Source organism: Grampus griseus (assembly GCF_964374135.1).
Source record: "Grampus griseus genome assembly, chromosome: 9".
NCBI classification, from domain to species: domain Eukaryota; kingdom Metazoa; phylum Chordata; class Mammalia; order Artiodactyla; family Delphinidae; genus Grampus; species Grampus griseus.
The window spans coordinates 91020999-91036679 of record NC_139003.1 but is presented as its reverse complement, the minus strand read 5'-3'; the positions used below and the strand labels follow the sequence as shown (position 1 = coordinate 91036679).

General features: G+C 43.2%; 1 protein-coding gene across 3 annotated transcripts in view; it reads left to right on the top strand.

The window, feature by feature from the left end:
* Positions 1-15681, top strand: part of AMPH (amphiphysin) — a gene marked incomplete at its 5' end in the record, with an annotated part of 190479 nt that overhangs the window by 170003 nt on the left and 4795 nt on the right. For 2 of the 3 annotated variants that reach the window (XM_082662331.1, XM_082662329.1), the window contains 2 exons: positions 11720-11929; positions 13681-13920. In XM_082662331.1, the coding sequence (XP_082518457.1) occupies positions 11720-11929; positions 13681-13920 (450 nt within the window). The remainder of the gene's footprint in view (positions 1-11719; positions 11930-13680; positions 13921-15681) is intronic. The other variant, XM_082662330.1, reaches the window with a different exon arrangement.

The window sequence follows — 15681 nt, the reverse complement described above, 5'->3', positions numbered from 1 at the left end:
CCAGGAGTATTTCTATCTGTGTGTGTAGAGTGCATGTACTAGTTTCCTCCTTCATTCAGCTGGTAGATATAGCTGAGTCCTCGCTAGATGTCTGGCTCTGTTCTGGGTCTGGGGGATACGATGATGCAGGCAGTAGATATGGCTCCTGCCGTCCTGGTTCACACAGACTGGTGCTGGGTGAGGCGTACATTACACAGTAGTCCAGGCATCCTTCTGTGATGGGCCTGTGTGTGGGCAACAGCATTGAGTTTTCTCCTTGTGCAGAGTGAACATGGGAGCTCAGGCTTCCACTGTGCCTCTAGATGTGAGCTCGGATCTGTCAGAGGAAGACCTGAGGAACAGAGGAAGCCAGTAATTTCTTGTCTGCCCTTCATTATCACAGAATTATGTCCACACGCAAAGTGCTCACTCTGAAGCATGCTTCACATTATAATGTATATAATTATATATGGATATGGATATATATGGCGATAGATAGATAGACAGACAGACAGATATGCATGTCTTGGAGATAGATGTACCTTTTTTACCTTTCTCAGAAAAAAAATCACAGGAATGGTTATTTTCTCTGCGTTTGACTGTATTCCTATTAGCAGCTAATTACATTCTCAGTGCCCTGCAGGCCAAACAAATAGCTGTTTCTTTTGTGTTCCATGGCACCCAGCAGAGAACTGGGTGAATAATACAATACATGCCCAGTAAATTCTGAGTCATTGATTTGTTGACTGATGGACACTGTAATCTACTGATCCTGAAAGAGACTACAGCCAAAGCTGTTAAAATACCGATATTACATGGTCATTTTCTCTCTTTCAGTTTCCATTCAGATAATTGAATTTTTATACTTAGGAAAAGGAAGCTGCTTATTGTGATCAAAAACAGGGCCACCTTCCTCCTTATGCTGCACAGTGGCCTTGTGACATCTGAGCCCCAGTTGCCATAAATGTAAAATGGGATTAATGATAATTACCTTCAAAGTTTCTGGCAAGGGCTTGGAAATAATCCAGGTCACTAGTTTAGCACCTGACACGTAGATGTTCCTCCAACAGTGAGAGTTGGATAATATCATTATTGTCGTCATCTTCACGATAAGTGGTTTCCTCCAAGATAAGCAGATGTAGGTGAAAACTGTACTCTGGGAAGGAGCTGGCCACAGATGTGGAAGATAACAGCACCCCTTTCCCTTTTGTTGCACGTTGATATTAAGGGACTTGATCTTATTTAGGTCCCCATCAGCGCAAATTTCCTCTTGGTTCCTAAAGAAGCTGCATCCCATCAAAATTCTTTGCCTTTTCTGAGAAGACTTCTTCTCTTCTAGGGACCTTCATATTGGGTCCATTGATAGGGAATATTCCAACCTTCACTTCCAGGAAGATGTGGGCATTCAGAGGCATGCAGCCTCCTTCAGGGGGGTGATAGAAGGAGCACACAGGCAGATGAGCTCCAGAGATGTATTCAGAGTTGACCCAAGTGGCCGGGCCGAGACCTTTCTTTCTCTCTACCACTGCAGCACATCACGGGGAAGAGATGGAGTTAGCCAGGGCTAAGATGAAGGTAGATGGTGGAAACTCCCCACGCCTCACACCTCACAGAGCAGGTTGACCTGGGGTTGTCAGTTTCTATCTCTGGAAAATGGGGCCGTGGTTGTTTCCATATGTGGCTGATATTAAGTATTCATTAACCACCTGCCAGCTGTTAGGCAGCACACGCAAACCATCTTCCCTGCTTTCTGGGGTCTCATATTCCAAAGCCCCTTCTTGCACAGACCCATGTGATGATTGTGGAATGTTATTATTTCTTCAGTGTTCTAACTACATGTGAACATGATCGTGAGGTTTCAGATTGTTCTTCCACTTTCGAGCAGCCATTTGTCGATGATGGGTGCCTAGTGATTTTTTGTTACTTTCGGCATGTGGTTTTTTTTCTTATTGAGGTGCAATTCACATAACATGAAATTAATCGGTTTAAAGTGAAAAATTCGGTGGCTTTTGTACATTCCTAATGTACAACCACCACCTCTATCTCGTTCTGAAACACTTTCATCTCCCCAGGTTAAAACCCCATACCCCTGGTCCCCCCCTCCTGCCCCTGGGAACTGCCAATCTGCTTTCTGTCTCTATGGCTTTATCTACCTTGGAGATTTCATATACATAGAACCATACAATACGTGACCTTTTGTGTCCGGCTTGGTGTATACTTTTTGGCACATGCTAAATCTAGTGCTTGAACTTGCTGTTTTTAACATGGCTTTGGTTGTAATTAACTTCCGGATAAAAACTCCCTTATTCTCTCTCAGTATTTACTGAGCTCAATGCATAAGCCCACGTTGATACCTTTCCTGGCCATCAGCCCGGTTGGGTAAGACCAACCCCCACCCTCCATCAATCTTGTCTATAAAAAGACAACTCTTTATAACACCCACCCCCACCCTGCATCAATCCTAGTCTTACCCCAAACAGGATTTTGACTGGCAGAGCCTTGTAGATGTGTCTACGGGCTCAGGTCTCTCACTCCGTGGGTCCCAGTATCAAGGTTCATTTGGTCCATGGATAATATGGAACTGAACATTCAGACCAGTGTGTCTTATAGTTCTGCACCAGTTCTTACCCTTTCTTGTTCTGTTCATCCTCTCAACACCTCCAGGGTAGAAGGTCCTTTCCATGGACCTCTCCTCATTAGTGGACATGAGCTGAAACCGTAAGCGTGATCAGGAAAAAGTGCTTGATTTTGGATCAGAGATCCCTTCCTTTTCTCTTGCAAATTGAGTCTCAATGTTGCCAATATTGAGTCTCAACCAACCCAGGGGCTGCCTTAGAGAATTACTGTGTTTGGCCTGCAGTGAAAGGCAGTATGACTGAAACACCAAGAGAGTTAAGGCGCAGGCAACAGGACCATATTGTATGCTAATATTTGATATACATTATCTCACAGCAATCCTGTGAAGGAAGCATTTTTTTTTTTTTTTTTTTTTGCGGTACACGGGCCTCCCACTGTTGTGGCCTCTCCCGCTGCGGAGCACAGGCTCCGGACGTGCAGGCTCAGCGACCGTGGCTCACGGGCCCAGCCGCTCCGCGGCATGTGGGATCTTCCCGGACCGGGGCACGAACCCGTGTCCGCTGCATCGGCAGGTGGACTCTCAACCACTGCGCCACCGGGGAAGCCCCGTGAAGGAAGCATTCTTTAGGTATCATTACCGCATTTTGCAGATTAAGGAAACAGACACAGAGAGTTTATGCGGTTTAAACCAAGATCACACACCCATAAAGTGATGACATGGAATGCAAATCCTGACATTTTTAATCCATAGGTATTCATCTCATAACTACTCCAGATGCTGTATTTTTCAAAAGAGCAGGTTTTTATAAAAGTACATTTACAGACCAATCTAAAGCCAACAGGGTCACAGCTGGGCTCAAATCCCTCCACGCTGACACCAGGACTTTCTCCAACCAATGCTTCGGCTTGGTGCGTATTCCTGATGTGGAGCTGAAGGGTCAAAAAGAAATAGAAACGCTTGTAGAGCCCAACCTTGAGTTTCGCAGAGACAATGGGTATCCTAATCCTCCACTTTGGCTGCAAAGCAAGGGTCTAAGGGGATGTATTGGAAAGATCCCTGAATCAAGAGGCTGGAGACTCTTAGCTCCATGGCTCACCAGTGAGGCGGCCTTGGGAAATCATTTTCCCGTTCTCTACCAGTTTTCTCATCTCTCCTTTACAAGTTGTGTTTGATACACAATATGTCCTCTTCCTACTCTCAACAGTCTACAACTTACTACATTAAACAGTTAAGGATTTCCAAATCCTTTGTAATGAGAGCACCCTCGAATCATGGCTTATTCTCCAGCTTCTATTTGCTAGGCAAATGGGGCGACAGATCAGCATGGAGTGTTTTACTTACCAAGTCCAGGGACTAGTCAAAGCCTGTCATATCAGAGGGTAGGCAGTTGGGTCTTCCACATGTGACAGTCAGCTGCTTACCGTTCCTCAAGATTCAGGCCTCCGACGGCCATCTGGCTGAGTCACAGGTTGCCCAAGGACATGCCTGTGGTTCTTGGCAGGGTCAGGGTTGGGAGTTTTGCCAACAGAGCATGATGACATTTAGGTGATTTGCAGATCTCCGTTTTTTGGTTTAGTCTCTGGGTGTGTCTGGCAGCCCTGCCTCTGCCTTCTGCTAACCCCAGCCTGAGCCTGCTCACTAGAAGGCAGTTTGAGTAGTGGCAGCAAATGCTCAAAGATACCATAGCCAGGCAGGGTGAAATGTTTACTGTGGGGTAAAGGCATTTTCTAAAGAGCCTCTCTAACACGTTCTTTGCAACCCCCATTGAAGCTGTGTTTTGTGGCTACTTCTGAAACTAATACTTGCTCACGTCCCAGTCTCTGAGAGCGTACAACGCACAATATTTACCTTTGCTTATAAAGATAAATCCACCTTTCCTGTGCATTTCTCCCATACACTTTGCAAATGAATCTCTAATTAAAACTTTAAGAATTTAATGTGTATGGTTATTCGATATTCTGCTATGACCTTAAAGGCCAAATTAACCCCAAATTCCTTAACTTTGGCATTTCAGCCAAAGGAAAGTGTGGAGCTAAATTGGACAGATGTTGCCATGGCAACCCTGCTGCCAGCAGCTGAGTTGCCCTGGGACCAGGCTGCTTAAGGCTTACGATGGGACTGCAGGCAATACTAGGAGAGTAGATTGAAAAAGATGATTGAGCTGAAGGTCAGGGGGAGAAAAACCCACTAAATTCCTTTATTAGAAAGGAAACGTATAGATTATCAAATGAAGTTTGTAATACCAGGAGCAACCTGTGAAGGGAACAGCATTGGAGGCACGGTGTTCCATGGGAGAGCTCACAGTACAGTCTTGCTGAAGGGGAATTATGACCTGCCATGTTTTAAGTGTAGTTTGTGAGAGAAGGAGTACCGTCCACCAGACTGTGTCTTAGTGTAGGAACCTTCTCTTCTCTAGCTGCCTCTTAAGATTTTCTTTAAAATGGATCCTGAAGAGAATCCTGTGTTTTCATACAAATGCTTGGATCTTTGGACAAGTCAAGAGCTCATGCTGGATCCAGAACAAGGGCTGGGCAGGAAAAGGCCAGGATGGCCTGGAGCCAGGATTCACACTGTGAGATTCAGCTCCCTTCATTCCTTCCCAGAGGGACTCAGGGGTCACTCCAGCTCCAATGCTTGTTAGTGGGAGAGTCAGAACTAAAACCCAGGTCGCCAGCTCCATCTCTAGGATTACTGCCACTCCACCTTATTTCCTCCCTTGTAAAATGAGAACCCTGGGTTAGATGAGGCCTCCGGTCCTTCCAGCTGTGGAATCATAGCAATCTCTAACTTGGGAACATAGCTAGGACTGCCCAAGTGCCCAGTTTCTAAGTGTTTTCAGTTGTAACTCTGCAGTGCACTGGATAACACCAGGAGATGGATTCATCTTCTTTTCCACTTTCCCATTCTGTACATATCTTTCTAAACAATGGAATTTACAGGACTACTGACAAAAATAATGGGGAGAAATTCTATTCAACCAATCTCTTCTTGATAACTTTCGATTATATAATTTGTATCAAGTCAGAGGGATTTTACAACATGTTTGCTTAGGTGCCCAGAGACATCATGTCTACAAATAAAAATTTTATTTATAATCTACTATTCTCAACTTTAAAAAAATCTCAGCTTAAAAATTTTATTTATAATCTACAAATCTCAAAAAAAAATTTATTTATAATCTACAAATCCAAGAGTGTGAGTGAATGCATTGGCTGTAAGAACATGCTTGAATTCTTCAGCAAACACTGCTCGCTTGGGAGTTGTCAGTAGGACGTGGCAGGTCTGTGGAGGTGCCGGGTCTCAGGATCGCTGTGGAACTCTGATTTAGAGGTGCGTTGCTTTCTTGGTTGCCGTTTGGTGTGAAAAAACACAGAATTTAGAGTTAGACTGTTCCAATCCTGGTTTACGGACTGGGCAAGTCCCTAAGTATGAGTTGACTTGTGTAGAAAGCGGGACTATATCTAATAGGGCTGTTGGGTGGATAACATGCAATAAGTGTAAAAGACCTGGGATAGCACCTGGAAAATTGTAGCGCCACAGTAAAGGTCAGTTTCCCCGACAGGCTACAGAATGTGCATATATTGAAACTGTCAAGCAGAAACCTGTCTGTGGATCAGAATTATTACTCTCCATGTTTGGGATAAATTGGAAAGCCTAGAATTCAGTGATCTTTTAGCCCAGTGCCTCCTGCCAAGAGCAAATGTCAGGAAGATGGCTACTCTCTGACGCAAGGGTAACCAAATTAAAAATATGTATTTCTTACATTCTTTACTTATCATTTGTGTCATTTACCCCAGGAATATTTTAATGAAAATCAAATGCATCCGGTGAGCACATAACTGAAGATTGTAAGACTGAAACAGAAAAAAAATAAATCACAAAATTTTACTAGAGTCACTGTTACCAGTGTATTTTTTCATGTTAATGCTCTTTACGCTTAAATATACAAAGTGAGTCAAAGCATGAATAGTACTCAAAGTATTAGCCAAGCTCTGGAGAATTTTCCACAAACCAAGGCATGAACAAATCCTAAAAGCACAGTAACTGAGCCTGGCGTAGAAAAATATGTGTCATCCATCCCACCCCAGATAGAAGACACTGGTACTCAGCCCACCATGAGTGCGGGCACATCTCTCTGAGGCATCCAGGCCACCTGGGACCTACTGTCACTCTCACACCAACACATCCTTTGACACATGCACTTGGGGGATTTAAGACAGATGGCTGTGAAATGCTTACAATGTAATGCAGAGTGCAAAAGGCAGGGCTACCTTGACTACATACGTGAATTCCCTGGACTTCATTAAGATGCAGATTCCAATTCAGTAGGTTTGGGGTGGGGCCTGAGACCCTGCATTTCTGACAAGCTCCTAGGTGATGCCTCTGCTACTAGCTGGGACCAAGGGTGCAACCGTAGATAGATAATCCCAGTTAAGTTCAAGCACGTGTGTCCGTAGCAAAAAGATGTGTGGGAGGAAACACATCAAAATGTTAACGTTGGTCATAAAATGATGAGTACTTTGTTTTCTTTTTTTACGCTCCCATGTTTTCCAAATTTTCTCTAATGACCACCATTTAATAAAAATACTAATATTTTAAAAAGAAACTATATTGTATTAACACACATACAAACTAGAAACCAGCTAGTGTTCAATTATAGGAGAACTGTTAAATAAATTGTTAAATAGAAAAAACAAAGTGTTATATATCCACTAATATAATTTTTCCAAGAAACACAATCCATGTGTTCTAAAATAAACAAAGTCCCTATATGCACAGAAAATTAATAAAAATATATCAAAATGGTACCATAAGTTATTTACTTTATTATTTTGAAAACCATGGTATCTATTATTTTTTTATGCAGAAAAATACCTATTTTCAGATGGCCTACCCTATAGGAATTTCATACTAGGGCATCTCTTCACTTTTCCTCATCCAGGTCAGTTACACAGTTGGCAAGCTGCTTTTCAGGCATTGTTCAGAGCTAATATTGCCAAGAAAACAAACCATGAATGAATAAAGTAAATCAATAAATTACACAAAGCCTGCAGATTACAAATTCTCCTGCAGCCACTCACAGCTCTTATCTGGGGTCTCAGCCCTTGTTGACCTGCTTCTAGGGCACCATCGCCCAGAGGGACCGGTTAGTTTCTGTCACCCACTGTGTTCCCCTGCTGTGCAGGATACGGGGGCCATTGTTGCATTGCATTCATTTCATTCCGCTTGCAGGAAATCTTGCTAAGGCACGTAGGTGTTTGAAAAGACTCTGCCATGCATGCCATGACCATATTGCTTTCCACCAAGGGGATTGTTGAGGCAGAAGATTAAAAGGCAGTAAGAGCTATACACTGTGATAAAGTGAGAACCGCTCACCTTCTCAAAGAAGGTCCCCTGCAGATTCCTGTGATTTCTGTGTGATTAATGTGCAAATTGGCAATAGGGTGCATGTGATTCAGGGACCTTGTGGATACGGTAAACAACCTGAGGGTAGGGAGAACTGTTTTTAGTCTTTTTTTGCATCAGATGATTTCCCACCATAAATCTATTTGGCGAACAGATAGTACAGTTTTGGAAGAAGATAATAGTGTTTCTCTTTAAATGGGTAGTGAAGAGAAAAATTTAGTAACGTTGAATATCAAAGGCTTGAAATACTTTCAGTAGTTTCAGTACTCTGGTCTCCCTTTAAAAAAAAAACAAAAAATACAGTCATTAGTCATTGTGGTTGCAGGTGTCTAGAGTCTAGGAAAGACTAAATTTAGAGTCTAAGTCTACATTAGCTAACAGATTGGAATGCATAAAAATAATCATAGAGGGATAACTCTGTCACTGAAAACCTTTTTAATCTGTTCTTGATTTATCTAGAGCTAACGCCTGATCTGGGCAAATGGATTCTATTTTCCATTGTATTATTATGTTGTTCTATTATTGCAGTCAGTAAATATGCACTGGAAATATTTTGGTAAGAGAAGAAAATATGGCACAGATTCCAGACATAAGGCGAGGGTCAGGGCATCCTTGATTTTTCAGAGGAGTGTCGGACAGAGGCCGAAAGATACAAGGGAGTACAGGTGGCGACGTCCTTCTCTGTTTCTATAATGTTCTTAAGGTCTGTAAAACCACAGTGTTAATTTCAGCTAGAAAAATAGGAATTCATTTCTAATGGACTCAGAGAAGGATGGAGGAGTGATCATTTCTTCCCTTTCCCAAGCAGGTCATTCAAAGTGTTTGGCTTTTCCTGTCTGTAGTCAGTGCCATTTCCTTAGCACCTTGTCTTTATTAGCATTGTTACTTTCAATATTTTGGTGATTTATATCTGCCGTCATTCTTATCAACGATATTCCACCTGCTCCATCCCTTTTTTTGTGTGTGACAGGGATCAGGTAAATTGCTGATATGCTAAAGCTGGGTTATTTGTTCCTTTGAGGTCAGCGAACCTCAGAGCAGACAGACAAGGGCCCTTGGTCTCCACCTGCTGGTGGCCGGCATCGCTGCAACCACCCTGTCAGGTGTAAATCAGATCCAGCCAATGAGGATGCCTATTAAAATTATTTAACAAAGGAGAGGTGATAACATGTATATCTTGCACTAGTAAAATCGGATACAACCAAACTGATGGTTCTAGAGAGCCATAGAGATAAATCGGGGACTCATTATTAACATTCTATTTGTATCGAGTTAAAAAATTACTTTCGGTAACCCCATCGATACTTCACAAAAGTATATTCTCTTCGGGAGATACATCAATCCAGTTGAGAGTAAAATCCAATTACTAATAGTATGTGCTTGGAACGTGTATGTAAGGAAGGGTCTATGTATGATAACTTGGAGGAGTAGCCTGTCAATACGATAATGCCTGCTTTTCGATCTGTAACACTGTGTCTGCGTGTATGTGTGTATGTAATGGTATTTCACTGCTTGCCCATGCTGTCTGCATAGTATAGAGCCCGTCTGGTTCGAAGCTGTTGAAACCAGGGGGATGTTCACTCCATAGGTGTGATTTTTCCAGACAGATAGAAAGCATACATAACTTAGAATGATGACAATACAACTTGTTTTCTACATTTGAGCTCATAAGTTCATTGCATGCACATGGTCTTTATGTATAGTTTCCGATGAGGAAGAAAATTCATTAGGTCCTTAGGATTCTGGAGAGAGCTTGTTGGTTTCTCCAACAGTAAAGCTAAGAGCAGTTGTTCATTACTCTTCTTAGAATTAAGATGCCCTCCTAATATATATTCCGAGTATTACTCTTTTAACAATGGTAACAAACATATACATAAAAAGACCCGTTTATGTAAAACAAGAGATGCAGTTCTCTTAAATTTTTAAATTAACTTTTTATTATAGGAATTTTCAGTTATTCACCTAAATATAAATCCCCCTGTACCTGTTACCCCACTTCAGTAGTTATCAACGTGTATAATTCATCATAAATAAGTATATTACAATTCAGGTAGAAGGATTACTTTTCTGAAGTCACGTGCTTTAATGCCAGAGTAGAAAAAATAAATAAATGCCGTGTCATGGCCAGTGGCTGCATTTTGGATCGTTGCATACCGTGTGGAGAGCCAAATTCTCATAATAGGAAATTCTCCTAAGAGAGGGAAGTAAATTTCTAAGAATATGAGTAATACTTATAACAGATACTCCACTGTTAGCATTATTTTTCATTTCTAAAGTAAAATGTGGCAGAAAAATGTATTCTGCAACAGGTTATTTATTTCTTTTTCTTTTTTTAATTGAAGTATAGTTTGTTTACAATGTTGTGTTCGTTTCCAGTGTACAGCAAAGTGGTTCAATTATACATATATATATGTGTGTATTCTTTTTCAGATTCTTTTCCTTTATAGATTATTACAAGATACTGAGTATAGTTCCCTGTGCTATACAGTAGGTCCTTGTTGGTTATCTAATTTCTGTTTAGTAGTGTGTATACTGCAATGGGTTATTTTTATAAATAAAAGTAAATTGGAGTCAGAAGAAAGTTGTTATTTTAAAAAATGCCCGGCTGTGACTGGAGGTGTGTAGCTCAGAATCTCCACGTCCCATTTCTGAGGCCCGATTGGCAGGCACTCTCCATCACCCTTTTCAGTATTCTGGGTTTGACAGTTAATATCTGCAACATCAGAGCTTTCCTAACTTAGTAGGACAGACTGGGTAGAATTTATTCAATAAAGAAAAGGAAAGGCTAATGCTAATCACATCAGCTATCAAGATCAGTTTTTGAAAGATGCGTCCTGAGTGTATTATATAAGATCAAGCTACAATTCTCCTTCTGTCTCAGTCTTTCCGATTTGAAGCTCTCAAATCACGTCTGCCAAACTGATGTGAGAGTCTGGTTCAAGACTTGGACTCCATAGCCAATCTGTGCAAAACTAAAACTTCTGATGGCACTCTATTTCATTATTACAAGTTTTAAATACTATTCATAGCTCTTCTGACTGCGTTCCAACCTTAGAAACAAAATTCTCTTTTTTTCTGTCTTGCTTTTCTCAGTAAAGGACCCAGAGTCTGATTTGATTTTTGGATTATATTGCATATTTGATGACAAAAATGATTTTCCCTTCATTCTCAAGAGGTCTCATTGAGAAAGTTCCTACTTTTTTTTTTTTTTTCATGACTGTGATTTAGCTTCTGGGACCTTTCCCCATGAAGATTTGAAAGTTCATACTAAAATACAGTTTTTCTAAATTCTGACTTTGTGCGATGAGGGTAATTTTAAGTGGCTTTCTTCCATGACCCAGGTAGTATCGGGCCCGGGCCCCTTCCATTTCATCACTCAGATAGCCTCTACAGCCTTGCTGCCCTCTGCTTTCAGCCAGCAGAGCTAGAAAGAGCTTGAGGAGGGGACCACGCACACCTCAAAAGCCATGTCTCAGGAGTGGCGTGTGTCACTTCCATTCAAATTCCATGTGCTACACCCAACTGCAAGGAAAGCTGAGGAATGCAGCGTTGTTGGGGGCCGGGAGGGAGAGGAGTCGGGGTTTTGTGGAGCAAATGGCAGACTCTGGTGTATCTGCATCTGGGGCTTCAGGACATGACAAAAAAAGCCTGGAAGTCTGATGGCCTCAGAGGAGGGGACAGACGTGAAAGGGCTGAGTCTGACTCTTACTGAGGCCCCTGGAGACAGACACAGCCTGTTTGGTTTCTGGCTTACAGCTCATCCCTGCAACGGATGCTGATGTGACGGCTGGGACCTTGTTGCCGGCAGCCGAGGGGGGCCCCGTGGGGGAAGCAGAGACAGAGAAGGTGACTCTTCCTGCTGGAGAAGGAGCGAGTTCAGAGGAGGCCAAGATTGACACCGAAGCCACAGAGGCTGTAGATGGTGACAGACCTCAACCGGTAGAAACAGAAGCAGCAGCAACTCAGGTACATGTCCTAGTAAATGGAGGTTCTAGGGAGGTAACGCCCATTGAAATCCTCTGTCTGTTGGTTAATGGTGGTACCTCTTTTGAATGTGGAGTTGTGGACAGTTGGTAGCCATTCTGTGGCATTGCATTCCACCAAAACGAAATACTCGATTCTCAGGAAGAGTGGCCTCAGCATTCTCTCTGTATCAGCATCGTGAGGCTCCACATGGGCCCCTATTGCTCTGGCGGACTGGGCTTAAGCACAGGTAGGGGCAAAGGAAACCGTGGAATAACGTGATGGAGAAAAGGAGTGAAGCACGGTGAAAAGGACGAGAATGGGGGAAGGAGGAAGAGAATATGATAGAACAAATACAGGGTTGTTGGATGCAGTGAGAAAACAGCCAGAAAGTGCTTAGCCGGGTACCAGGCACATGGTGAGAAGCCCGTATGAGGAGTTACATTACTGTAATTACTGTTTTGTGGTCATTATTTTTATTAGAGTGCCCCAAACTCACCATTAGGCTCCTTTCACCAAAAGCCCACCCCTGTGTTGCACTTTCAAAAGAAAATGGGTCATCGATACGTACATGAAGTTGGAGTTACCCAAGCTCTTCCTTTCTTTTGAGAAACATTCAAAGGCAGCAAATGCAGACATTCCTAATGGGGAGCCTCAAACCCAGGAGCCAAAGCAGGACAGCTCTTCTCAAGCCCGTGTTCTTTGCTCTTCTAAGTAGAAACAGAGAAGAGTTGGTTTCATGTGAGGCTTTGCTTTTTCCTGATTATTTTACTCATAATAAATTTCCAGTAACCTCTCCAGAGTTATTTAAAGCTTGAAATTGAATGAGCCCTTCAAACAGCAGGTAGCAGTACTACTTAGAGAAACAACTCAAACATATATGCCGTTTTGTCCGTAGATTTTCTTTGTCACAATGCCAGGCATATTCCTGTACGTATTGCTGTGCTTGTTGAAAGAGTGTATTGTTTTCTCCAAATTGAAGAACGGAGGTGCCTGTGTCCGCTGATACCTGAGGATGTAGCGAACTTGATGTCCAGGCTTCCATTACGCTAGCGGAGTTCCCCTCAGTGCTTATCTTTGTTAAAAAATGAAAGAGAGATCCTGATCCTTTGGTTCTGCTTTTCCCCCAGACAACACAGTACTTAGAGTGCTTGGCGGGACTTGTCATCCCTCAAGTTGTCACTGCAGCGTGGGCTCTGATGATAATCAACAAGCAAAGGACAGGCAGATTATCTCCAAACACGGGTCACCAGCTCTTTATCGACAATAGGATTTCAAGGAGAAAAGCAGTCACAGGAGGTGAAATGTCAGTTTCAAGCGAGGGTTACTGTCCAGTGGGACAAGAACGGACCACTGCGAAAATGAGAGCATCCTTCGAGTCCTACTACATTCCCTTTCAGGATCGGCCCCCCACTCCCGTGGTGACTCGCCCTCTCTCCCCGAAGCCTCCTATCCCACTTCCCAGTTTCCCTAGTAACCTCACTCTTACCAAACTGCCTGGTTGTTCAAGGATCCAGAAATTAGTCCTACAAAGGGCTTCTGTCTCAGGAGAGATAGAAAGGAAGCCATGTCGGGAGGAAGGTGCCGCAAGGTGGAAGGGCCAAAGGCCAGAATAAGGGAACAGCAGGCATTTAGCTGGATGGGGGAGGTGGGGACGGTGGAGCCAGGCAGCGTGGGGTGGGGTAGTGGCCACTCTTGGAGGGTATAGAAGTCTTCTTTCCCAGTCGCTGCCAACCACATTTTTCTTCCTTTAGGAGAAGGTCATTCCTTCGGTGGTCATAGAGCCCGCCTCCAACAATGAAGGGGAGGGAGAACACGAAGACACCATGGGTGCAGAGTCCAAGGAGGCAACTGTTGACGCGGCTCTCCCGGGCTCCACCGGCGAGACACCAGCACTGGCCTCGGAGGAGCAGGAGGCGGGCAAGGCCTCCCAGCCGGCCGCCCCCTCCGCAAGCGAGGCCTTCCAGGAAGGGCCTCCCGGTTTCCTCTACAAGGTCTTAACATTTCTTCTTTTTATTTTGCTTTCTTTTTCTTATTTTATTCAATGTCAGGAAAATGTAATAGAAAAATCTGTCACTTTGGATGGAGAACAGAGTGTAATTAAATTTAGCCCTACTTGAGAACTGTGTTGCATTTGATTTGCAGTTAACTAAGGTTCATTGGGTAAATGATATGCCCCTTGGTAGTGAATGGGTGGATTTCTTCTTGGTAGTGAATGGGTGTGTCCTCCCGAGCGCCCCCTAGAGCCCAGGGCTTGAAATCACCCGTGTGCTCATCTGGTCCCCCATGGAGAGCAGGGTACATGAATTGTTCAGTCAGCTCTGGCACCTTGTCGTAGTGCATGGCACAAAGTAGGGAGTCAATAACTATTTTGAAAGTTAATAACTATCTTAATGGGCTTCCACGATAAGGATAAAAAATAATGGCAAAGGGGCTTCCCTGGTGGCGCAGTGGTTGAGAGTCTGCCTGCCGATGCAGGGGACACAGGTTCGTGCCCCGGTCCGGGAAGATCCCACATGCTGCGGAGCGGCTGGGCCCGTGAGCCATGGCCACTGAGCCTGCGCGTCCGGAGCCTGTGCTCCGCAACAGGAGAAGCCACAACAGTGAGAGGCCCGCGTACCGCAAAAAATAAATAAATAATTAATAATAATGGCAAGAAGGTTTTGCTCAGAGAGGCCATCAAATGGCTACTAAAGTCTTCATAAATGGAAGGGTGCATACCAGAAACCCAGTAAATACCTAATACTTAAGCCTAATACCCTAGTTTAAGCCAGGGGTTAAAGGCAGATAATCCTACCTAACAGAATATAGTTGGAATGTTAATTTGCATGTTTGATTTTGCATTTCCTAATTCAGCTCTTTGTCTTTTACCAAGTGTTAACTCCATGTGCGTTTGCCGTAGTGGGATTGAGTAGAATCCTCTTCTTCTCTCTCTGCTCATTAGAAAGTAACTGCTACCTTGTCACCTCCAGTGGGTCCAGGTGGGATTGATGAATGAATTAATGTGGAGAAAAAAGCTAGACTTGTGGCCAGTGAGGACATGTGTCCCACTGGGTTCTGTTTTAAGAAGAGGACATGAAATCAAGGGGGCAGGTGCCCTGCAAAGCCAGGCCTGGCTGGGTCCCTCCCTGGCTTTGCCCACTAGCTGCAGTGTGGGCTGGGGAATTGCACTTACCCTCTCTCTGGGCTTCAGTTTTCTCATCAGAAAAATGAATTTCATAGTCATTTCCAGCTCTGACATGTTGTGATTCTGTATGCAAAATACACAACTTAAAAGCCAGGTGTTTAATCTTGGCAGTGGGGTTGAGGCGAGGGATATGGGAGAGAGAAAACTGGCCATGACTAAATCATTATCCAAGCTGGGTGATGAGTCCATGGGGGTTCATTATAGTACTCTTTCTCCTTTGCTTTTAAAAAATTTTCTATAATCAAATTTTAAAGAAATCTTTCCAAAAAAATGGGAAAGAAGGATGGTGGGTTAAGACAGATGTTGTTAAAAGATGCAAACTTGCAGCAAGTAGTAAAGTAGACCTAGAGATCTAATCCATGCTGAATATAGATGACACTGTTGTAGTATAGTCATCAAACCTGCTAAGAGACTAGAACTTAATTAACCCAACCACTAAAAAGAAATGATAATTATGTAACCTGATCAGGAGCTAGCTAGGCTACAGTGGCAATCATATTACCATATATAAAGGTATCAAATTAACACGGTGTATACCTTAAATTATACAATGTCACATGTCAAATAC